The sequence below is a fragment of the Dermochelys coriacea genome, chromosome 12 (genome assembly GCF_009764565.3).
Source record: "Dermochelys coriacea isolate rDerCor1 chromosome 12, rDerCor1.pri.v4, whole genome shotgun sequence".
Taxonomy (NCBI): Eukaryota; Metazoa; Chordata; order Testudines; family Dermochelyidae; genus Dermochelys; species Dermochelys coriacea.
Genome location: NC_050079.1, coordinates 4,541,874 through 4,566,219, shown reverse-complemented (window position 1 = coordinate 4,566,219; position 24,346 = coordinate 4,541,874). Strand labels below are relative to the sequence as shown.

At 40.3% G+C, this 24,346-nt stretch overlaps 1 protein-coding gene, 1 long non-coding RNA gene and 1 other non-coding gene across 28 annotated transcripts in view; all 3 read left to right on the top strand.

Moving 5' to 3' along the window:
• CNOT1 (CCR4-NOT transcription complex subunit 1) overlaps positions 1-24,346 on the top strand; it is a 98,838-nt gene that overhangs the window by 48,942 nt on the left and 25,550 nt on the right. For 17 of the 26 annotated variants that reach the window (XM_038368764.2, XM_043494774.1, XM_038368763.2 and 14 more), the window contains 10 exons: positions 1,214-1,292; positions 2,960-3,193; positions 3,711-3,851; positions 5,484-5,663; positions 9,782-9,898; positions 10,321-10,431; positions 11,415-11,492; positions 11,815-11,992; positions 13,062-13,192; positions 19,866-20,162. In XM_038368764.2, coding sequence (XP_038224692.1) covers positions 1,214-1,292; positions 2,960-3,193; positions 3,711-3,851; positions 5,484-5,663; positions 9,782-9,898; positions 10,321-10,431; positions 11,415-11,492; positions 11,815-11,992; positions 13,062-13,192; positions 19,866-20,162 — 1,546 coding nt within the window. The remainder of the gene's footprint in view (positions 1-1,213; positions 1,293-2,959; positions 3,194-3,710; positions 3,852-5,483; positions 5,664-9,781; positions 9,899-10,320; positions 10,432-11,414; positions 11,493-11,814; positions 11,993-13,061; positions 13,193-19,865; positions 20,163-24,346) is intronic. The other 9 variants (XM_043494784.1, XM_043494778.1, XM_043494779.1 and 6 more) reach the window with 1 other exon arrangement.
• LOC119841495 lies at positions 8,324-8,462 on the top strand. The gene has a single exon (XR_005288568.1). It is a non-coding gene; the product is annotated as a small nucleolar RNA SNORA46 (small nucleolar RNA).
• LOC122456244 lies at positions 13,557-14,375 on the top strand. Its single transcript, XR_006275016.1, has 3 exons — positions 13,557-13,863; positions 14,034-14,039; positions 14,242-14,375. It is a non-coding gene; the product is annotated as an uncharacterized LOC122456244 (long non-coding RNA).

Sequence of the window (24,346 nt, the reverse complement as noted above, 5' to 3'; positions counted from 1 at the left end):
ACATTTATCATTCAAGAGTAACTTAAGTTGCTTCTTAAGTGTGAGACTGGTCAGACACTTAAGTGCTGCTATAGAACCCAAATTTTGGACCCTGCACTAAAGTGTTAAGTCCTCTCAGATGAGCCATGTTGCAAAATGTTTTACTTAATTGGCTATCGATAGGGTTACAAGAAATACCCCCGTAGTAATACAAAATCTCCAAACTTCACTATCTGCATACGTTTCAGCTAGCAGATGCTTAATTTTTCCTCTTTCCACAAAGTTTCTATGAAATATTGCCAGTGAGACCACTTTCTCAGACACTTGTAGACTTTCCCAGGTATTTGGTGCAAGGAGTATAGGCTGTTTGCCAATGAGGAAACTGTCCAGAAAGTCTGGCTCTATTATAAGTATCACTGAAGACACAAGGGAGAAAACTTCCTCCTTATAGTTAAGACTTCCTTAATTCAAAGGTGCCAGTTTAGCACCTTTAAATGTGTGCTCTAAAAACCTGATTCTACTTGAGATGCTTCTGCCCTTATTCCGCAATTTCTTCTTTACCACCTTATCCAGCCTTGGAATATTTCAGGCTACATTTAAGATGCAAACAGCTGTTTGTTTGTTTTGTATAGCTGGATGTCTTGTTACAGCTATTAACATTCTATAGCCTAGCAGAATAAAATGGCACTGTCAAGACTGACGTAACCAATACTTTTGCAGCCTTTGTTACTTCTCTCTTGGTAAAATGCACATACCATTATAAATGGGATTTTAAAACTTAAAGCACTAATAAAATTGATGAAACCATCTTGCATTCGCAAATACACAGAATAAAACCACTGTACATACAGGGAGAGGCTTCATTGTTGGGTATAGGGGGTAGTTCTAAACATTAAACTAGAAGTATAATCAAACTGCCATTGTTGCAAACACAAAATTTAGCATCTAGTAAGATTGTTGACTTGCTAAATAGTAAACTGTCTAGATGTTAAATATTTGGGAATAAATGGGTTAATAGGACTTAATAGCAGTGCAAGAGTAACTGCTCTCAAATTATTTTGCAACAAATGCTTTTACAAAAATCACTTGTGTAGCACAGCTGGAAAGTTTAGAAGCAACTTTGATGTGTTAAGGGAGCAACATAGCCAATAACCAGTCTGTATTGCTCTGTGGTATGTTCTTTATCAGGGCTCATGCTTTCTCTCCAACTAATGGACAGTTTTACTGTTCACAGATTGAAGGACTATCCCCAGTATTGTCAGCACTTGGCTTCTATTAGTCACTTTATACAGTTCCCTCATCACCTACAGGAGGTGAGTGTTTAAAAACGATAGAACTAATTCATTAATTTGAGAAACCATCTACTGAGTTGATTTCTGTTTGCATTAAAAATGGCCTAAACTTAAGTTTTGTATGATAGTACAAGTCCATAAACACAAAATACAAACAACTTTTAATGTTTTGTGTGAGCAAATTATAGACTTGAATGCATTTTCCTTGGATTTGGGGGACTGGCAGTAGGGGTAGGAACCAGTGCCTTCCATTTTTCTGTAAGTTTATTTGTCTGGCTTGTTTTGAAATAAGTACCTAACCTGTGTAGCCATGTGGCCATCCAGGGCATATTGCCACTTAAAAAGTGCTGTCATGTATTAATGTCTTGGATCTAATCCTTGCCATGAATCTTCTTTGGGTTTATATTCCTGTCTCCTTCAGAATTTTGGGCTTCCCTATTGAATAAATGCCTCTGTTCTGTGGTTAATGATCAAATTGTGTTCAGATGTGCTAAAAAGTAATCCAAACAAGGGACAGAAGAACTAGGTTCCTGAAGGTCTGATCAAAATAAAGGGAATGCACTGTAGTCCAAACAGTAAAAGCAATGTTGATTATGGGTTTGTCTCAATGATCCTTCAGGTGGGGTGGGGGGAAGCATGTACGGAAGGTTATCCTAAGGCCACACTCTTGAATGTTTAGTTGCAGCTTAGGAAAAATAAAGGTCTGCCCTGACATCAAGTAGACAATACCTTTACTCCACAAATAAAGCAATTTCATAGCAGTTTCAAGTGATACATTTGGCATCTGTGTACTTTTTGATTGGTGCATTGTAAATATTTAGGCCTGTGGTTCTCAAACACTTGTATTGGTGACCCCATCACACAGCAAGCCCCTGAGTGCAACTCCCTTATAAATTTAAAAACACTTTAAAAATATTCGCCACCAGCATTTATAATAGTGTTTAAAGTGGGATTTAGAGTGGAGGCTGACAGCTTGCAACCCCCCCCCACATAACTGTGACCCCCTGAGGGGTCACGACCCCCAGTTTGAGAACCACTGATCTAGGCAAGTGTACCACTATGGAAATAAAATGTTTAACATTGTAGGATTACTTCTGTGGGTGCAGAAATTTAAGGCAGACTATTGGAACTGGCTTTTTCCTTGATCACTGCATGGTTCAGGCTTCCTCTCTTTATACTGTCATTGAAGTCATTGGGGGAGACTTTTCTTGTCCACTCTGCATAGTAGGTCTTTTGATCACAGATTCTCCTTTATATTTTTCTCACTCTGCAGGCCAACAGTGTGGGGAATGCTGGGTGGCTGTCTGTGGACTTGGAATGGAGTCAAGCCTTGTGGCACTCGGCAGCAGCCTGTCTAGCTTGAGGATAGCATTCATGCCTCTGAAGGCAATACCGTTCAGCCCTTCTTTACCATTAAATAAACAGGGACTGAAAAGAGGCTTCTTTGGTAGAACTTCTCTTAACAGGGAATTCATCTCTAGGTTTTGCTTACTAGATATTTTTTTTTAAAGTGAATTTATGAATTCTGGTTCTGGAATTACCCAGAAACTCTCCTACAAAATTGCCAGACTGCAACTTTCTGTAAAGTTCAATGTGGTGAGCTAGAGTTGGGAGGGTTCTAGTATTAGGTTGCAGTTTCGTTGCTACAGGTGTGAATTTCAGTGTGTCTCTTGTCTGCCTGACTCTAGTACATTGAATATGGGCAGCAATCCCGAGATCCTCCTGTGAAGATGCAGGGTTCAATCACCACCCCTGGAAGTATTGCACTTGCCCAGGCTCAGGCCCAGGCTCAGGTTCCAGCAAAAGCTCCTCTTGCTGGCCAAGTCAGCACTATAGTAACCACCTCCACCACCCCCACCACTGTGGCAAAAACCATCACAATCACACGACCAACTGGTGTCAGCTTCAAAAAGGATGTGCCGGTAAGTTACCCATCACTTCATGGGGCTCTTATTGGGAGAATAACAGCATTATGGGAACGGTTGGCTCTCGGTGTTAACCAATCATGAGAAGTTTTATATTTTAGATTAAGTTGTGATCCTGTTTGGATTCATATTTGTAGTTTATAGCATTTAGTCTCTTACAAGCTTTTTTGATTGGTTGTAAGTAACTTTTTGTTCTTCACAGGGCAGCCTTTTGCCATTGAATCTTTGGCTAATTTTTGCTTTTTCGGCTAGCAAATATTAAGGGGGTAACATGGTTTTTCTGTTACAAGGTACCTGTTTTAAATAGGGGAACTATAGACCAATGAATGGGAATTGGGTTGAATAGTCACACTTCATAAATACTGCTTTTCCCATTCTTTAGGTCATCTTTCTCAATAGAAGAAGAAAGTACTAACTTTACTATTAAACTGAACAAGTCCTCCTTGACCTTTTGTCTCTTAATACTGTCCCTCTTAGCAATATGTTTTTCTTAATTGTCATTCTCTTTCTACAGCCCTCCATTAATACGACCAACATAGATACCTTGCTAGTGGCAACGGATCAGACTGAGAGAATTGTGGAGCCCCCAGAAAATGTTCAGGAAAAAATTGCTTTCATCTTCAATAATCTGTCTCAATCAAATATGACACAGAAGGCAAGTGTGGCAGAACGTTACCTTGTTTCATTTTATTACCTGTTTCTAGCAGGAAGTAACTTGTTCTAATGTCATGGATGATGGAGGTGAACAGAAATTCTTGCAAAAAACAAACCTTGTAGATCTTAATCTAACTACAGCTATATTTTGTAAAAACAAACTAATTTCCTCTCAGTCTGAGTTAGTAGCCCTTCTGCTGTGGGAGTAGAAGATGTATATTCCTACAGCAGTGCATTGAATAACTCCCATTCCCCCCTTTTTAGGGAGACCTACTTGAAATCTCATTGCTTACATTTTTTGGTCTTTTTTTTTTTTAAATTAGTTTTGGGTGCTACATCTGATGTGCAGGGGTACGTGTCACACAGCAACACTGTTTTTTTTAAAAAAAAAAAATTGATGGCAAGTTCAGGGACCGCTCTAGTACTTGAAACTATTACTAACTTTTTAAAATGGACTAGATTTCAAGTATGTCCTTCTAAAAGATATTCTTTTCATGTTATTTTCAACAAGTCTCCCAAAGACAAGAGTACCAAGATGAAATAGTAATGACCAGTGGGTGGGTGAGACTGTGGCCTGCGTTGTGCGGGAGGTCGGACTAGATCATAATGGTCCCTTCTGACCTTAGTATCTATGAATCTGTTGGTATTTCATATCAAAGAAATATGTGGTATCCAGAAATCTTTGAATAGTTAACTGCTCTTGTTCAATGGTGCTGCTTCATTCTTGTCACAAAGCAATATCCTTTGTCTAAACTAGAACTGTGTATTGTCACATTCTCTTCCCCTCTGGTTTCAGGGGAACACTTCCTAGTAGGTAGCTGCTGTAATAATGAAGTATTTTGTACCAGTCATCACTTTTGGTGTGATCTAGACAAGTGTTCACATTGCAGAAAATGCAACCACAACGAATATCTGTTTGATGATCAGAGCTAAGGATTGTATAGTCAGAGATTAAGCTGCTCTCCTTTTTTCCACTAGACTCTTTAGGTTAGAGTTTAGGCACATGCTAACAGTAGAAACCTACTCTGGTGCAGCCATCCAGGGTCTCTGTTCTGTGTATAGACCCCTTCCTTGTCAGGGCTGTCCTTCAGTAAGTTTTACTAAATTAAACTTTCTTTAATCTGTAATGCAGTAAACATCCAGCATTTCATAAAAGGGGGGGATACTGCACTCTAGTGCTTGATACAGATTTAAGTTGATTCATTGGCTAAAGTAATCCTGAATGACCAAAATGGTTCTCAAAAAGAAAAGGAGTACTTGTGGCACCTTAGAGACTAACAAATTTTTTACCTTCAGTCCTTTCGGTATGATGTCCATCTGTTTGCATTTGGAGAGGAAGATTGTCTCTATCTGTGCGAGTCTTTTCATGAAGTTGATAGATTTCCACTCTATACGGCTAAATTCAGTGCCTTGCATAATGACAGGTTTCAGAGTAGCAGCCGTGTTGGTCTGTATTCGCAATCTTTGCATTTGGAGAGGAAGATGTCTGTCTGTTTCAAAATGGTTCTGGAATCACTCAGTCAAAACAAACACTAAAAAAATTTAGTGAAACTTATGATCATTACTGATAGTCATTTTCCCCACAATCTGTTTTCATCATAATTTCTGTGATTTTGTTTTGTGGTGGAGCCAGGTTGAGGAGCTGAAGGAAACTGTGAAAGAAGAGTTCATGCCTTGGGTTTCACAGTATCTTGTGATGAAAAGAGTCAGTATTGAGCCAAATTTTCACAGCCTGTATTCAAATTTCCTTGACACTCTTAAGAATCCAGAGTTTAACAAGATGGTCCTGAATGAAACCTACAGAAATATCAAGGTGGGTAGTATGTCACTTTTCTGACACTTGAAGTTTTCTATAATACAGACACTGTACCACTATCCAAATATGGTATGGAACTTCTAAATTATCCGTAATTTACCAAGTAGACAAACGGGTTTTTTTATAATGTGGGTAGGAAAAGTGCCTTGAGTACTACAATTGGCCTTTAGGTGGCCCTTTCTAAACCTTGAGTAGGTTTGGTATCTACTTGTGCTACTATTTTGGCTGAGCACTCTCCTGCAAGGCTTGGTTGACAGGGACAAAAGTTCATTATGAAGCTCTTTTGTCATGGGAGGATGTGGGAAAGATGTTTTTCCTTAGCAGACTGCATGCCTCCATAAGACTGAGACCGTACAATGGTGTATTTATTCTTTTTATTTACTCTGCCTGTTGGTTACTAACAATTAATATAATTGTAAAGAGACATTGATAGGGACACAATCAACTTAAAAACTGCACTTGCATCTGGAGAATTATACCTAAAAACATACGTGAAAGATTAGAGGAGAAAATGTTTGCATTTGACAGCACTCTGTATAGGTAACTTCTGTGCTACTGTTTTGAAATAAAAAAAACCACTCACTCCCCTCCCCCACACACAAGATTATTTCTTTAAAAGGAAAATGGGGTTATAAAACCAACTGCTTGGGAGACTCCAGGGCAGGTGTAGTATGTTCAACTGCTGTTTACTTATTTTTCTATAGACTAGTTATCTGTTTTGGTGTTAACATACATAAATCCAACAAAATTGAAAAATGCTTTTTCTGAAACATTTGTATTAAATCTTTATATTAAACCATTCAGAATTTCATGTAACATGGGAAGACGGTGTCCAAATGGTCCTTATTTTAACAATCATAACTTTATAGAAAGGGGAGCAATCCCTTAATTTTATTTCATTTAGAGCAAGGTGTGGTGTTTTTTTGTTTTGTTTTTGTTTTTGTTTTTTGACAGGACTACTAAATTCCAAAAAGCATGGTTCAGCAGACCTGGAGTAACTGAGCTTATGTCAGGAAATAGGATATATCAACATTTTTTTGGCTGCTAATTATCTATTACAAAACCTGTTTAGTATAACAACGCTTTCGGTTTAGATAACTAGGTTTTGAATCTGACAACTAAGACTTCAATGTGTAAACATACTGGCTTGATAGCAGTATGTTGCCACTTTTTTCTCCATCAGTGACTTGTTAATTTTCAACTTATAGTAACATTATTGCAGTTGGGATAGACTTTAAATACTTGTGCTTGCAGACTGTAGTGAATGGCCAGCTGAAATACTGTACCTATTCGTACCAAGAATCGGAGTTGCAGGTAGAACCTTCTTAAATGCATATCCAAGAAAATGTTGACCAATTAATGGATGTCTTACAGATGTCATTTGTTGTAATAAATTGAAGAAATTGTCCTGTTGGAACTGACTAGTTTGTTATGTAGGATTTGTGAAACAAAACACTAGTGTCTGTGTCCTTTTAAATAAGACGTGCAGTGACGAAGCTAACAAATTTCTAATTTATGAATTTTGGGGGTTTTGGGAATGTGTATAGTGCCCTACAAAACCATAGGGTGTCAGTCCTTGATTCTACAGTTTACACCATTGGAGGAGTTGTCTAAATGGCAAGAGTTCTGGCTGGTTTAAAGGTGTGATAAGAAATCAACTCACTTGTACTAGTGAAAAGGTGGTGTGGATGCTCTTACTTGTTTTAAATCAGGCTTATTTTTGATTTTAGCTTAGATATACTTTGAAGCTAAATTTAAACAAGACAGTCTTAAACAGAAGTAAGTGTCCACACAGTGGTTTGCAGTGGTTTAACTGTAATCTTGTAAATTGGTGTAGACAACCCCCGAATTAAATGGGCAAAGCCATGCAGATACACAATATACTGGTTTACTGCTGGATAAACTTAATATCAAGGCAATCATGTTTTTAAAAATGTCTTCTGCAGAGTATTTCATTGTTAATCCACAAGTCATGTGCCTTAATTTTAAGGGTTTGCATGAATGATAGTGGCCATTTTTCTCAGCAAGTTCTCAAGTGGAAAAGATTGCATGGAAGGTGTTAAGGCAGTAGGAAAATACTGAAGGAGCACTTCGGCAGCTTGAGGGAAGCATAGTTTGTGTACTGCTTTGGCAACAGAAGTATGAGGGAGAACATAAGAACGGCCATAGTGGGTCAGACCAAAGATCCATCTAGCCCAGTATCCTGTCTTCTGACAGTGGCCAATGCCAGTTGCTTCAGAGGGAATGAACAGAACAGGGAATCAAGTGATCCATCCAGTCTCCCATTCCCAGCTTCTGGCAAACAGAGGCTAAGGATACTATCCCTTCCCATCCTGGCTAATAGCCATCGCTGGACCTATGCTTCATGAATTTATCTGTTCTTTTTTTGTATCCTGTTAGTTTTGGTCTTCACAGCATCCTCTGGCAGAGTTCTACAGGTTGACTGTGTGTTGTCTGAAGAAATACTTCCTTTTTTAAAGGAAGTTTTAAACCTGCTGTCAATTTCATTTGGTGACCCCTGGTTAGAAGGGAGTTAAAATGAAAGTGGAAGTGCAGGCAGGGGAAAATGAAATCCAGCCCAGTTTTAACATAAGAAATTTTTCATTTTCCACTTGCCATTTCTACAAACAGGAGTGAATTGGCAATATATGTCAATTAGCACTATTCTTAAACCTGTGGATGGGATTTCTCTCCACTATAGGTTACGCTGTAGTGCAAAATAATTCCTTGGCACTCTTCTGAGCACAACTAACCACCTACCATTTGGTTGATGCTCTTGTAAGCTAAGGAACAGAACTACATGTTTAAAAGGTTTTCAGAGACCAGAACTGACTCAGACTATTTGGGAAATTAACTACTTGTGCTTCACTTCTGATGGCTTACACGCTGTTCTAATGGGAGGTATGCAGTGTGTTTGTAACCATGTTTGGTCCCAGGATATGAGACACGCAAGGTGGGTGAAGTAATACCCTTTTTATTGGATAGACTTGTGTTGGTGAGAGACAAGCTTTCAAGAGCTTACACAGCTTCTTCACATCTGGGAAATGTGCTTAGTGTCACAGCTAAATATGAAGTGAAACAAATTCTTAATCATAAGAAGCTAAGGCACCTTTCAAGGGACCGCTGAAGGTGGTGATAATGGGCCACTTCACCTTGAATGGTCCCTTGAAATGTGCATTAACTACTTATGCTAAACAATCCTTTCCACCTTGTATTTAGTGGTGATACCTAAGGCCTGGTCTACACTATGCACTTAGGTTGAGTTAAGGTGCCTCGCATCAACCTAGAGGCCAAAGTGTCTTCACTTAAACTTGTCTCCGCTAAAAGAAGTGCCCCTCTGTGCTGATTTAGTAACACCACTCTGAGTGGTGTAGAGTCACAGTTGATGTAATTTGATCAACAGTGTCAGTGTAGATACTGTGTTGCTTATGTTGACTTGTTGTTGGCCTCCAGGAGCTGTCCCACAATGCCCCACACTGACAATAAAATTACAGTACAGTTGATAAAGTGCTCCTTGTGAGGAAACACATCACTGACACAAGCCTAGTGTGCATACAGGTGGTTTAACTGTAGTGTGTCTATGCTGACATAAGTTAGGTCAACATAATTTTGTAGTGTAGATATGGCCAGAGTACTCTTTCCAGGCCTGAAGTGCTTTCTGTAAGCTCGAAGCTTCTCTCCAAGAGAAGTTGACCTAATAAAAATAGATACCACCTCACCCATACCCTGTCTCACTAGATAGGAGGGATTTCTAGCTGTGTGGAATTCTGGATTGCTGATTTTCAAGTTACATAGGTGTGGTAGTCCTGGCATGGAGTTGTACTTTTCTGGATCTTGTCAGTTTACTTTTTTAGGCTCCTTGAAGGAGAAGAACTTATTGTAGTTCTCGTTGCAGGACAGGCTAGTAAGGGGACTGTTCCTAGAAACTTGACAAACCATACTTTCAGTGTATTAAAGTAAAAAGACTCTCCTTCATGGTTAAAGTGCTACTAAATACTTCAGTGGTCTGGAACTCAAGACTTTGTAAAGTCAATGTGTATTAAATGCTTAAATTGGCTTTGGGTGTTTCTCATAGTTTTATGTTTAAGTTGTTCTCCTTTTTAATCATCCGTTAGGTGCTACTGACATCAGATAAAGCTGCAGCCAACTTCTCTGACCGTTCCCTTCTGAAGAACCTTGGCCATTGGTTGGGAATGATCACACTGGCTAAAAATAAACCCATCTTGCACACGGTGAGCTCCCATTTAATCTATCCCCAAAAATCCGTTAAACTTGTGACAGATTTGAAGTCAAGAAATTCATCTGAACCCGTAGCTCTTTCTTTTTGTACAACAAGTTTGCTGAAGTACAAAAATCTGATTCTCTAGTTTAAAAGCCTTATGAACATTTTGATACTTTTGATAAATAAGGTTCCTAAATCCATACTTCTGTGAGATTTAAGTAACTTTGTCCCCATAAATACACATTAGGTACACTTTGAAATGTTTACTATCTTGTGTGCAAAGTAATTATTCCCCACAAAAAGTAGCAGCTCCATAAAATTCTAAGGCTGTCTTGATTCAGCAAATGTCAATGCTATAATGAAACTGTAGCCTTACAAGAAATAGTGTTTATCCCACCCCAAGTTTAATTAACATATTTTTGTGTTTTTAAGGATTTGGATGTGAAATCATTACTTCTGGAGGCTTATGTTAAGGGGCAACAGGAGTTGCTTTATGTAGTGCCATTTGTTGCCAAAGTCTTAGAATCTAGTGTCAGGAGTGTGGTAAGTGAACTCGGACCTGCTAAATGAGACATAACTATTGAAACTAACTAGCAAAATAAATAACGTGTAACAAATGTAAACGTGGATTTTTTATCAAACTATTCATTCAAAACTAAATGTGTCAGGTGATTGGGAAGGAAATGGATGGGAACAAGGTGCTCAGAGTTTAGAGATATCGTGACCTGGGAACAAAGGGAAAAGAGATCTTGTAGATATTGCACTTTGCTCTGGAAGGTTTCAGAGTAGCAGCCGTGTTAATCTGTATTCGCAAAAAGAAAAGGAGTACTTGTGGCACCTTAGACTAACAAATTTATTTGAGCATAAGCTTTCGTGATCGCTCTCGTTAGTGTGTATGGGAACATCCATTGTTTCATGTTCTCTATGTATATAAATCTCCCCATTGTATTTTCCACTGAATGCATCTGATGAAGTGAGCTGTAGCTCACAAAAGCTTATGCTCAAATAAATTTGTTAACCTCTCTAAGGTGCCACAAGTACTCCTTTTGTTTTTGTTCTGGAAGAAAGGGTTGGTTGGAATATATGTGCATTGTTCCTCTTTGCCCAGAAATTGGGAAAGTCCCATTGCCCAGTTTTCTTCTAAATCTCATTAGCTTTGTGTCCCTTTTTCCTTCTTGGATTAGCTTTTCTTCCTCCCCAGTTCTGTTTCTACAATGGCAGTGTTGATCTGGAAATGAAAACCACAATGAACTGGCTCCTAATGTTCCAGTTTGGAATTAACTTCCTATTAAATTTTCTTTAATGCTAAACTGAGCTCTTCCCCCAAACGTACTGCTCGGGCAGAATATTGCTATACTCTACATAAACGCCATTATTCAAAAATTATGTCCTCACTCTTTCACAGGTATACAAATTGCTGTTAACGTGTTTTTTGGTTTTTAAAGTATACTTGTGCTGAATTTTAATTTACACCTTTTGGGAAGGAATTGCTTTGTCTGATACACCTCTCTCCAATTCTCTGGTAGGTTTTCAGGCCTCCAAACCCCTGGACGATGGCAATCATGAACGTTTTAGCTGAGCTGCATCAAGAACATGACTTAAAAGTAAGTTGCTTTTAACATTTTTCTACACTTACTGAACATTAATGGATTTTCTTGACTGATCAGCTTAGCAAAATGTAATTCAGGAAGACTGTTGGATTTCCAGACTTCAGTCCTCAACTCCATCTTTAAAGTATTGCTTAATTTGACTGAATTTAGATAACTTATTTAGTCATGGTGCTAACTTTGGTGCTTCTAGACAGTCCCCTTGCAGAATATTGGTCTAATGCCTAGAGTCTTAAGATATGAGGGGTAAAATGGGAAAACATAGAGGGGTTCCTTTATTAGTGTAATCTAAAATGATCATACTGGAATTGTTGTGCAGCTAAATCTGAAATTTGAGATTGAGGTGCTCTGCAAGAACCTTGCACTAGACATCAATGAGCTGAAACCTGGAAACCTCCTGAAAGACAAGGATCGGTTGAAAAATTTGGATGAACAGCTATCTGCTCCAAAGAAGGATGTAAAACAGCCGGAGGAGCTACCACCGATCACCGCAACCAGTAAGTAATTGAAGTTTCAGCTGTATTGCAAAAATATAATCTGCTGCTTTTGAAGTTTTAAAATGAGGCCTGCTAAATTACTTATAACAGCAGGGTTTAGTGATAGTGTATATTTGGCGAGAACCCAGAGTCTGGAGAAGGAATTGAGTAGAAAGCTTCTAGACATGTTTGCATGTACCAAAAACTGAACCTTCCTCCTTTGCCAGATATCACTTAGGGGACAAATAAAGCTCCCATGTTGGTCATGCTGTTTGCCAGAATGGCACGCTCAGTTTTTTTACAAGGGTACGTTGTTTAGCCTATCCCCCGATATGGAGACCAGTGGGCTGCTTTTCATCTGTTCCCTATCCTTTGATCTGTCTGAGTTGGATGGCCCTACCAGGTAAAACTCCCACTGGTAGAGCACTTGGGTCATTGATATGTCATAGTGTCAAGCTGCAGTCCCCAGTGAAGGATGTACCAAAAACTGTCCACATGGTGTGTGTACATACAATAGCCTTAAACAAAAAAGCGGGATAGCGAGGATCACTTACTATTTTGCAGGATTGTTTTTAAACTCTTCATAAGTGTAATATAAGTAAGCAGTCTTGTGTAACTTATGCTGTCTCACAAAAGAATCTTGTGTAGTGGGGCTTGAATATAAAGTGTACAATTACAAAGTCTCGGTGCTTGAACACAGACTAGGACATCAGTGAAGTGAGATGCTTAAACTATAGACTAAATTACTTTTTTATTTCAAAAGTAATTAGTGGAAATGATGCATATCAGGATGGTGTAAATACTGTATGCTGGGGAGGGTGGCAAGATGGACTTGCAGAAAAGTACCCAAGGATTGCTATAATAGTATTTACTGTGTCATGCACAATCTTTCTACAAGCTAAGGTGGAGAGATGGTAAGCTGTCGGCTTATCACTCTGCTTTTTCAGAAGCTTTGCAATTAAATGGTTAAAGCTTAATTTTTCAAATGATGTACTAGCCAAGTGTACGAGGCAAACATAGAACTTTAGTTTCTTAATGAATTAGTTTCTAGAAAGGAAGCAACTCTAAAGAATTCTTTAAACTTCTACAGCTGCTTCTACAACCCCAGCTACTAACACCACTTGTACAGCGTCCGTTCCTCCACAACCTCAGTACAGTTACCATGACATCAACGTCTACTCTCTGGGAGGGCTGGCTCCGCACATTACTCTAAATCCAACTGTAAGTACTAGAGCTCATTGTGCTTTGTTACAGAAAGTTTCTGTAGTCCAAAATAGAAGATTGGCTTGCAGGTGCTTTCACCAAAAAGCACTCTGCTTCTGAAATTGAAGGAACTAGTTATGTTGACTGGAGTTAAGCACAATGTATACAAGTGGTCTGAATCTTTCATACAAGTATTTCAGTTCTCATATGTCCTGCCAGAACTGTTTCTGCACCAGGCTCCTCCTAGGAGTGGTGTCAAATTGCCTTGAAACTTTTTAGGCAAGCATCTACTAGAAACCAGAATGAGACCATCTGTACCTTGTGAGTTGAACCAAATTTGAATTGATTTTGTAGTAAGGTAAGTGCAGTTAGCATCTCCGCATCTACTGGAGTAAGTCCAGTCTCTGGTAGAGATTCTTTTTTTACTTCTGAAAGCCTGATTTGCTCTTCAGTTCCAGGTAGCAGCAGTAACTAAGAATGCTTTTCTGTTACTAGCTAGTATAGTACAGACCTGTTTACATGCGAATCCACTTAACACATGGTAGCAGCATGCTTCCCAGTGCTACCTATTTAACATGCGGTACAGGAACTTGCTGTGTAGCTCTAAAATTTGCTCACTAACTCTCACTGACCTAGAAATCAACGGGAAGTGTGGAGCAGAATCGTGTTGTACGTCTTTACCGATATTGGTAAAGACATATCGTGCATATTTAGTCATTGTCGCGCGCGAGAGAGAGAGATATGTATAGTAGTTTTATATACTACATTAGAAAATTTTAACTATAAGCCTATATAATGGCAGAGGGCAAGCATCAGCGTTCCTACACTGTAGAAGAAAAACTAGTTGCAATAGATAGAGTAAATAGTGGAGAAACCCAAAGTTTCAAAAGATATTGGGATTGCCGGATCTAATCTTAAAGGATGGCTAAAAAACGAATCTAAACTGAATGGCTTTGTACAAAATATATATTCTGCCGTGGGGCTTAAGCAAAAATGTGTGTGCTATTCAGCAAAACCCACAGTAGACACAGCCATGCATGCAGAGTTTGCCCAGAAGAGGCTGAAAGGAATGCTGCTAAGTGGCCAATTCAAGCCCAAGTGACAAAATTTGGAAATTTAATGGGATGAATCATTCCAAGCCAGCAAGTGGTTTATAAGTCATTTTAAATAGCGTCATGGCACAGCGCAGGTATTTGATTTCTGGAGAAAGCCAATGAATTGGCCGCAAACGCATTTCCTGTCGAGTTAAAAATCTATTTTACAAAATGAAGACTACCACGAAGAACAACTTTATAATTGTGATGAACAGCTTTATTTGCAAAACTGCTACCTGATAAGACTTTAGCCTTTAATTACGAGACACAGAAAACAGCTGAATTTAAAAAGAGAAAAGATGTTGACTTTTTTTTTTGTAGGTTTCAGAGTAGCAGCCGTGTTAGTCTGTATTCACAAAAAGAAAAGGAGTACTTGTGGCACCTTAGAGACTAACAAATCTATTAGAGCATAAGCTTTCGTGAGCTATAGCTCACTTCATTGTATGCATTTGGTGGAAAAAACAGGGGAGATTTACACACACACACACACACACACACACACACACACACACACACACACACACACACACACACTGTAAGGAGAGTGATCACTTAAGATAAGCCATCACCAGCAGCAGGGGGGAAGGAGGAAAACCTTTCATGGTGACAAGCAAGGTAGGCTAATTCCAGCAGTTAACAAGAATATCTGAGGAACAGTGGGGGGAGAAATAACATGGGGAAATAGTTTTACTTTATGTAATGACTCATCCATTCCCAGTCTCTATTCAAGCCTAAGTTAATTGTATCCAGTTTGCAAATTAATTCCAATTCAGCAGTCTCTCGTTGGAGTCTGTTTTTGAAGCTTTTTTGTTGAAGGATAGCCACTCTTAGGTCTGTGATCGGGTGACCGGAGAGATTGAAGTGTTCTCCAACTGGTTTTTGAATGTTATAATTCTTGACGTCTGATTTGTCCATTCATTCTTTTACGTAGACTGTCCAGTTTGACCAATGTACATGGCAGATGGGCATTGCTGGCACATGGCATATATCACATTGGTAGATGCGCAAGTGAACGAGCCTCTGATAGTGTGGCTGATGTGATTAGGCCCTATGATGGTGTCCCCTGAATAGATATGTGGACAGAGTTGGCAAGGGGCTTTGTTGCAAGGATAGGTTCCTGGGTTAGTGGTTCTGTTGTGTGGTGTGTGGTTGCTGGTGAGTATTTGCTTCAGATTGGGGGGCTGTCTGTAAGCAAGGACTGGCCAGTCTCTACGTAAAAGAATGAATGGACACAAATCAGACGTCAAGAATTATAACATTCAAAAACCAGTTGGAGAACACTTCAATCTCTCTGGTCACTTGATTACAGACCTAAGAGTGGCTATCCTTCAACAAAAAAGCTTCAAAAACAGACTCCAACGAGAGACTGCTGAATTGGAATTTGTAAACTGGATACAATTAACTTAGGCTTGAATAGAGACTGGGAATGGATGAGTCATTACACAAAGTAAAACTATTTCCCCATGGTATTTCTCCCCCCCCACCCCACCCCCCACTGTTCCTCAGATGTTCTTGTTAACTGCTGGAAATAGCCTACCTTGCTTGTCACCATGAAAGGTTTTCCTCCTTTCCCCCCCGGGCTGCTGGTGATGGCTTATCTTAAGTGATCACTCTCCTTACAGTGTGTATGATAAAACCCATTGTTTCATGTTCTGTGTGTGTGTATATAAATCTCCCCTCTGTTTTTTCCACCAAATGCATCCGATGAAGTGAGCTGTAGCTCACGAAAGCTTATGCTCTAATAAATTTGTTAGTCTCTAAGGTACCACAAGTACTCCTTTTTTATTTTTTTGTAGTAATAAGATGGGCAGCCATAAAGCTTGCCCCTCTTCTCACTGGCCGCTTTCATAACACTCGCTGCTTTAATCACCTCAGAGCCAAACTGCCAGTAATATATGCTAACAGCAAAAATGCTTGGATGACGAGATACATTTTCGATTGGTTCCACAACCGCTTTGTTCCAGCTGTTTGTAAGCATCTGCAGTCAAAAACTCAAAGCCAAAGCACTTTTGCTACTTCACAATTGTCCAGCCCATTCTCCAGCCAAATCACTGGTATCGAGTGATGGAAAAATTTGAGTGCTATACCTACCATTCAATGCAACATCAAAAAGTCAACCTTTTTAGACCAGGGCATTATTCAGCATTTTAAAAACAATTATCAAGGGGAGCAGATTTCGGTGATCGTGCCATGCACGTCTTCAGGCATTTCCAAATTCCTGAAACAGTTAAACATGAAAGAAATTTAGTTAGCTAGTTAAAGCTTGGGATGGAATAAAACAAAAGTCCATTGAAAACTGCTGGATGAAGGCTCTTGGTGATGCCTTTTCTGTCAAAGATGGCTCAGACTCAGAAAACTCCAACAGTGGCACTGATTCAGAGCCAGACATTGAAGGATTTTTCAGAAGAACGTGTCCTACAAACATACTCAGACAAGAGGATAGAGGTTAAAGGTAAACTTCTCTTTCAAATGATAAAAGGTTTTAGTTTGGATATGTCACTGGAAATCATTACCAAGTGGCTGGAGATGGATGAAGATTGTCAGACCTCAGAATTTGTCTGAGGAAGAAATATTAAGGGGCTGCAAGGCTACGTCGGACCACGAAAGTGATGGTGAGGATGTTGTTGAAAAGGTCAGAATTACACCCACAGAAGCCCTTATTGCTGTAGAAACTGTTGAATGATTTTGATATTTTCTGCATTTTGCTCCTCCATAAATCTTACATCTGTGGCAAGTGAGACTTCATAAGAGGGGGGAAAAAAATGCAAGCCAGAAAGGAAAAAACGCTGTTTTCTGCTCTAAGTGAATCATGGACACTTTTTTCAGCATGGCCCTTTTAACCTGCAGTCCATTAACACATGGTTGTGACCGCTTGACTCCCAACATCCGTACGTAAACGGGTCTGTACTGTAGTTGTGGTCTAACCTTGCTAATGTGGAAGAGGTGATACTTTTTACCCACCACCAGGTATGACTATTGCAATAGGCTATATTTATCCCACCCTTAAAGATCCTTTCAAAACTTCTGCCTCAGTAGAATGCAGTCGATTAGAGTAACCACAACTTACAGAAGTGCACAAAGCACAGGTGTGGCTAATTTTTAGGTACAGTTTGAGTTCCTTTATTGTAGAAAGTCAGAATAGTTTAGGATTGACTGCATAAAGACTGCTTTACTACTGTTATGACAACTGAGATCAGCTGAGGCTGCTTAGCTGATTGAACTGCACTCTGCTTCTAGTCAAGAGTGAACATGTTGGAATCAGTGAGCATAGAATTTACTCTGGCAGGATATCAGAAAGCTAACTTTCACTGATGGGCAAAATCAGTCTCTTCAGCCAAACCTCTGTGGAATGGATCAAAACTAAAATGTTCTGTTATATTTTTCTATTGTCCACCAAATGCCACAGAAATTTGGTGAACTAACTGGAGTTATCTAAACAATGGTATGTAGGAGTACCTCAATGCTGTCTTTAATAGGTGCAGGGAAAGCATCTGTCTGTGTACACTAGACAATTTAGAATGCTGGTATTGAATACTTAATTTAATATTTTCATCTGTATGTGAAGCTCTGCTTGATAGATTTAGTATTTTAAAACTAACTGGTGGTAATGTCATGAACGAGGAGTGAACACCTGAACCTTTTTCTGTTAGCCTACTGTAAATTTTGGTTGCTTCACTTCCTCATTGGAATTGAGAGGTTTTTTTGTAACCTTTTTGTTTTAAGATTCCAGTTGATTCTGTAGTAAGAGGAGGCCCTGAAACACACTCTTTGTATCAGAGGCCCAGTCTGAGGCCTGAACCAAAGTACTTCTAGGTAGCGTTAAGCAAAGCTGGGCTGTGAGCCAGAGGCAGGTCCCACTCACAGAAGTCTGCAAAAAAAAGTTGTTAGAAACACGTGCGTGTGCACACACAAGTGCTAATGAGAGGAACTTGCTTCAAGACTGCATCAGAACACTCCACAGACATGACATAAGAACAGGCAGGTGCATCTTAAAGACAGGATCAAAAGGAAAACATGAGTAGATTTGTTTGAACTACGATGAGTAATCTGTCCTGCAACTGTGTAAAAGTAGGTCCGGGAGCTCGCATCTTTGCCCAGCCTATGGGGCAGGGGAGTATCCTGCCACTGACCTGAGCTGTGCCCATTGCCAGGGAGCACAAATTCATAGTATGCCCTGAAGAGTCTACAGGGAACTATTACTGTGCTTCATTTGACAATAAACCTGGCTCGGGTTCCTTCGTACCTTACTAGAGTCTGTGGTTTTTGGGGGTTCTCTCGGAGTCTGCTGTGTTAGCTATCTGCGCAGAGCTGAGGCAGCACACAGAGGGAACACACAGCCAACTTATTGAACAAGAGCAGAGAATCACACTGGTAGCTACCAACAACAGATTCCACCGGCAATCTGACTGAAAGCTGTCCAGAACGAAGCCTGTTGAAGAACTTGTAGCTCTCATTTCACTTTTGTGCACACTCGAACATGGGTGGACAACTGCACCAACAGAAATATTTTAAGAAGGTTTAGTTTCTTTCAGTTAGTCTCAGGTTTTGCAAGTAACGCTAGGTGTTGGATTTTTTTTTAAAAAAGAGCATTTTCTATTTTTGTGCATTTGGATAGCACTTTGTCTATCTTCCCTTTTTGTATGGGTTTTTCAGAGCAACAGGGAAAAAACAGTTCACAGGGGACTCAAAAGGAGGTGTACTACCTGATACTAACTTTCATTTTTAATCCAACTTTATTTTAAATTCCTTCAAGGGATGCCCTTTTGCAAAGTAAAACTGCAGCTTTTGTAGTTTTGCTGCCCTGTCTCCTATATACTCCCAATTTCTTTGTCTCTTTGCTTCTTACCCTTTTTAATTGCCTTTCTGTTCATTTCCAGACTCTTTTCTCTAGTTCTCTTTTTTGAAAGGGTTACTTCTGCTCTCTTGTAGCCAAAAGCACTCTGTTACCAATGCTGTCAAACAAGTATCTGTTGGTTGGCTGAGGAGTGTGTTGTGAGCTGGAAAGCAGTGGTTCACAGCTAAAGCTGCTAATGTTTCTTGGCAATCCACATGATTTTTTTTAAAAGATCAGAACTATGATTTTACTATTGTTTTTTAAAATAGATGTAGCAGTTAAACTTGCTGTTTCAAGTGGTCAAACAGGTGATCTCTGGAAATTAATTCATCCTTCCATGATCTAATTCAGAATCTTGGCAATTCAGAGTAGTTCCTTACCTAAGAGAAGTCTAGGCAGCTTTCCACATGTTTTGGCCATCTCATCAGTTGCCTAGCTCTATTGGCAATGTATTCATTGAGCTTTTATATTGGTACATCACTGCTTCATGTGTTCAGATGTCCTATTTATTTTGAACAAATTATTTGGAACAAATAAGATGAACAAAACTAAATCTGACAATTTGACTGAATTTCTGTGATCTACATGCTAAGCTCATAAATCAGTCATGGCTCTACATAAAGATTTAATGTTTTGAAATTGTGGATATTTAGGACAGAGTGTCTTGGAACACTAGTATGACAATATATGTACCTGTTCTTTGACTTTGGTGTGAGCCTTCTGTTGCCTAATCACTTAAAGTGGTTTTCATTTTCCCTTGTAGATTCCACTGTTCCAGGCCCACCCACAGCTAAAGCAGTGCGTGCGTCAAGCTATAGAGCGTGCAGTGCAAGAGCTTGTCCATCCAGTGGTAGATCGGTCCATTAAGATTGCCATGACTACCTGTGAACAGATAGTCAGGAAGGACTTTGCACTGGATTCAGAGGAGTCACGCATGCGTGTAGCAGCACACCACATGATGCGGAACCTGACTGCTGGTATGGCCATGATTACCTGCAGGGAACCTCTGATGATGAGCATTGCTACCAACTTGAAGAACAGTTTCGCTACTGCGCTGCGGGTAAGATGGTGCAACTTCATTGAACTCCACTCATTAGCATTGACTTTCTAATTAATTGCATTGCCATAAACGGAGTACTTGTCTAGTGGAGTTACCGGGAATCATGAATGTGGGGGTAGAGGATCCCAGGGACCAAGAAATCTTTGTATGATTGGTGTGACAACATGGTTACCTGAAGCAGAACTAAGTTTGCCTTAAAATAGTAGAGGAGTTAGCCTCAGTCTTTACAGACCATTGAGATGCAACTTCTGGTGTCTTTGTATCATACCTCATAGAACCAAAACTTCCTGATTGCCTTCACTTTTCCTGTACTTGGCATGCATGGGCCTGTTACCTTTTAAAAGAGAATCCAAAAGCAATGGGAGATTAGCCCTTGATACTGAAAATTAAATTTCTTAGCAAAATATACAAGTTTGTCTTTATATGTGTATATACTTCAGACCATCCATTCCATTCACTTAATTGTTCCATTAGCAAGTATAAAATTGAGAGATTATTCTGTACAATTAAACTGCTTGATTTATTGGCTTTTCCAGAGGCTAAGGCTTCTAACACATTATTTTAAAGCTTCCCCTGTGGCTTTTCTCCATTGGCTAAATTAATGCAAGATGATACAATTTTTTGTTTTAAACAATTTATGAACTGCCAGCCCCTAACAAACCCATTTAGTAGGTCATTAGCCAGAAAACTTACCATACTTACCACCAGTACTCAAGTACATGAACCATTTTGGGTAGATATGAGGGTTGAAGTATCATGCAAGTTCAAGGTATAGCTGTTTTGAGGGGTAAAATTAGGGCTCCAGAAGAAATCTATTTACATCTTGGTTAAGGGCAGATCCCTTCCCCCTTTTCTGTGGCTGAGGGGTTATGTTGTAATGGAATGGCTCCATTGCATGGTAATGGGCTTAGGGCAGGGCTTCGAGGATCTGTGGAAGGAATATGAAAGCCCCTCGTTGAGCCCCTGGTTTAAATTGGGGGTACTGCTAGCACAACTTGACTCTGGAACTCCCTAATTCATCTGCGAGGGTTGAGGGGCATAGAGGGTAGGTAAAGACCTATTGCAATGGGTGACTGAGGCATTAGTCAGTTATATGTAATTGTCTTGGTTTAAGCACTCAGAGGAATGGATGGAGGCTTCTGCCTATCAGAATAATCTGTTAAAATATACTAACTTAGACTACCACCTTGTATTTTTCCATTTCAGTCCTAACACAGCTTTAGCAGTTGAGATCTCATCAACTGATGGCATTGATGATAAACGCTCAGTGTAACTAGAAAAACTTGGTGCACATCTATCATTGCAAACTTCTAGTCCTGGCAGCTCATGAAACAGTGAATAGGTCTCATTATAGCACTGTCTTGTTGATGATGTATCCAGGACTACATAGCAAATTTATAGCTAGAGTACTGTTTGACCTCTTGTCTCTTTACTTATAGTACTATAATGGATTTTTATTTTGTTTTCTTCAAATGAACTGTGAAGGCATCTTATATAATCTCAGGATCACACTCTCACCAAAATGCAGTCTGAATGTAGATCAAATGTTGATCTAAGATGCCTGATGCTGTAAATCACTTGACAGATTCCTTCCATTTCAGCAGTATGTGTAGAAACCCTGTTGCCAGGCCAAGGAGAACAGCGCAATCTTCTTTTGAGGTGTTAAAACTAAACCAGGAAGCATTTTAAAAAATGTGCTGCATTAGTTCTCTAATTAAAACAGAGTGAATACCCCTTTTGGCCTGGCATTTGTAGTTCAAAGGAATTTTGTCAGCTCATCTCGAACAACATTTTGCTGTTTTTCACAAATTGGCTTGAAGTGGCTTTGTGGAGGTAGGTGGGAGGGTGTCACAGATCCTGTGGATCTGTGTGATGTCCCAGCTTTTAAACAGTCCTTTGGAGGAACCCTTTCAGTGTGCCAGGCCTCCAAAGGATCCCATTCTTAAAGGTAAGCCAGATGGCTTCAGCATCTTGAGTCTTTGGGCTCCAGCACTCCTGTTTCACATCTTGAGCTGTCTAGCAAGTCCAAATAAGACTTCTTCTATTCCTAGACTTTTGCCTTCTTCAGGGATTAGTGCACCTCAGCAAGTATTTGCAGTGACATCAGGCAGCCTTTTCAAAATAGTAGGGTTTATTAGTCAACTGGAATACAGCATTGGGAAGTCCTCAAGATAGCATAGAAAAGTAAAGGTGGAGACAATACTGACTGGCCAACATCAGGGTTGTACTCAGCCAAGCTACCGAAGAATCCTGTTTTGGCGCGCTCCTCCTCTTGGCTTCTTTGATAGTCCCGGGTGAGATCCCTGTGTCTTTCAAAAAGCTATCGCTTGTCCTAGCCCATCAGCTCTTGGTCCATTGTCTTGGACCTCTTGCATGGTCCTCTACTCAATTTACATGTTCTGCCTGCCAGTTCCCTACTGTTAGGTGTCAGTTGTCCAGTTCTTGAGGCTCCCCGGTCTTTCTGAAGGAATGTGCAAGGAGAATCCAAAGTGTGACTGACTGACTGCCTAGTATGAGGGGAAAAGTAATGGCATTCTGAGTAGTTGAGGCTCATACACAATTAAAGGAATGCTCCATGAGGCCCCAGTGTGATCCTGGATCCTCCTCCTCCCCATCTTGTCAACCTGAGCCTTTGGGTAGTACCAGTCTGGCACCAGAGTGCTCTAGCTCAGACTCCAGCAGCAGGCCCAGACTCCAAAGGACTGTTTCTCCTCTCCCTCTTGGCACAAAGTGAAATGCTGTGCCCTGGGCTGGGTGCACCAAGAGCTCATGGGATGGGGGTGGGGGCAGCACCCTTGCTATTGGGAAGTGCTACCACTCCAAAGAGTCTATGAAAGGGACCAGGACTGACCCCTGCACCACACATGGATAGAGGGAGTGTTCATCCCCGGAACACATCATAAGAAAATTCCTGTGCCAAAACTCTCACCCAGTGGATCCACCTGTAACCAAGACTCTCTCCAGTGTTCCTTCTATTAAGCCAGTGGTTCTCAAAAGTTTATATTGGTGACCCCTTTCACACAGCAAGCCTCTGCGTGCAACCCCCATATAAATTAAAAATACCTTTTTTTATATTAGCACTGTAATTGCTGGAGGCGAAGCAGGCTTGAAGTGGAGGCTGACAGCTTGTGATCTCCCACGTAATAACCTCAGGACCTCCTGTTTTGAGAACCACTGTATTAGGTCTGAATATGCTCTTCCTGAGGACCTGGCAATTTTACACAGATCCTGAGTCACTGATCCTTTTGGACCGGATGGTATCAGGGGACATCCCTAAATCATTGGCGCATCGTTTGCCAGTCCCAAGCACCAGCCATGCTGTGGGCACTTGGATGCTGTCAGTGTCCTGTTTGCTGGTTACTGTGACAGTTTGGGTGGTCGCAAGGCGCACCCAGTACCACTGGCTTCACCAATAATTGGATAACTCCTTTTCCTCAGACAAGCAGAAAGATACCAGTGGTTCCCCAGGGTGGTTTGAGTCCAGACATAGCCTAAGTTTCCAGAGGCTCTTAGTTGCCTTCACCCCCTTGTGATCTGCAGTGTTGGGTTAGTCACTAGTATTACCCTCCTTGGGAACTGACTTGTATCCTTATGATTTCACCATTTGAGCTCCTGAGGTCTGTACTTTTGAGTCCCTGACTATGAGGGCACTGGGAGGTGATCTTTGACACTGGTGCCCACAGGAGCCTCAGTCCTTCCCAGATTGCTTTGTTGAGCAGGAACAGCTAGTACAGCTGGAGCTGTCAGCAGCACTTTCTTCCTCTCCAGACAAGGCGGTAACATTGGCCTCTCCCTCACCACTGGATGATCATAGGCGGTATTGGGACCTATTGAGGAGGATCACAGAAATTCTCTCGAACCCGCTAGAAAAGGTTCATAATCTTACTTGTAAAGTACTGGATAGTCTCCAGACTGCAGCTCAGTCCAAGTTGGCATTCCTGCAAATGAGGCCTGATTAGAGCCCACTAAGATGTGTTGGCACATACCAGTTACCTGTGCCTCAACCCCATTTTGTTCTTTCCAAAGGGGCAGAATATTTCTTTTCCTACTCTATCCAAGCTCCAGGCAGTCAGGGAACAAAACAGCATAGGTCCACCCCTTTGGACAAAGATGCAACGAGACTAGAGCTCTTGGCAAAAGAACTTTTCATCAGTTTATTCTGCAGAGTGAATGATCAGGCATTA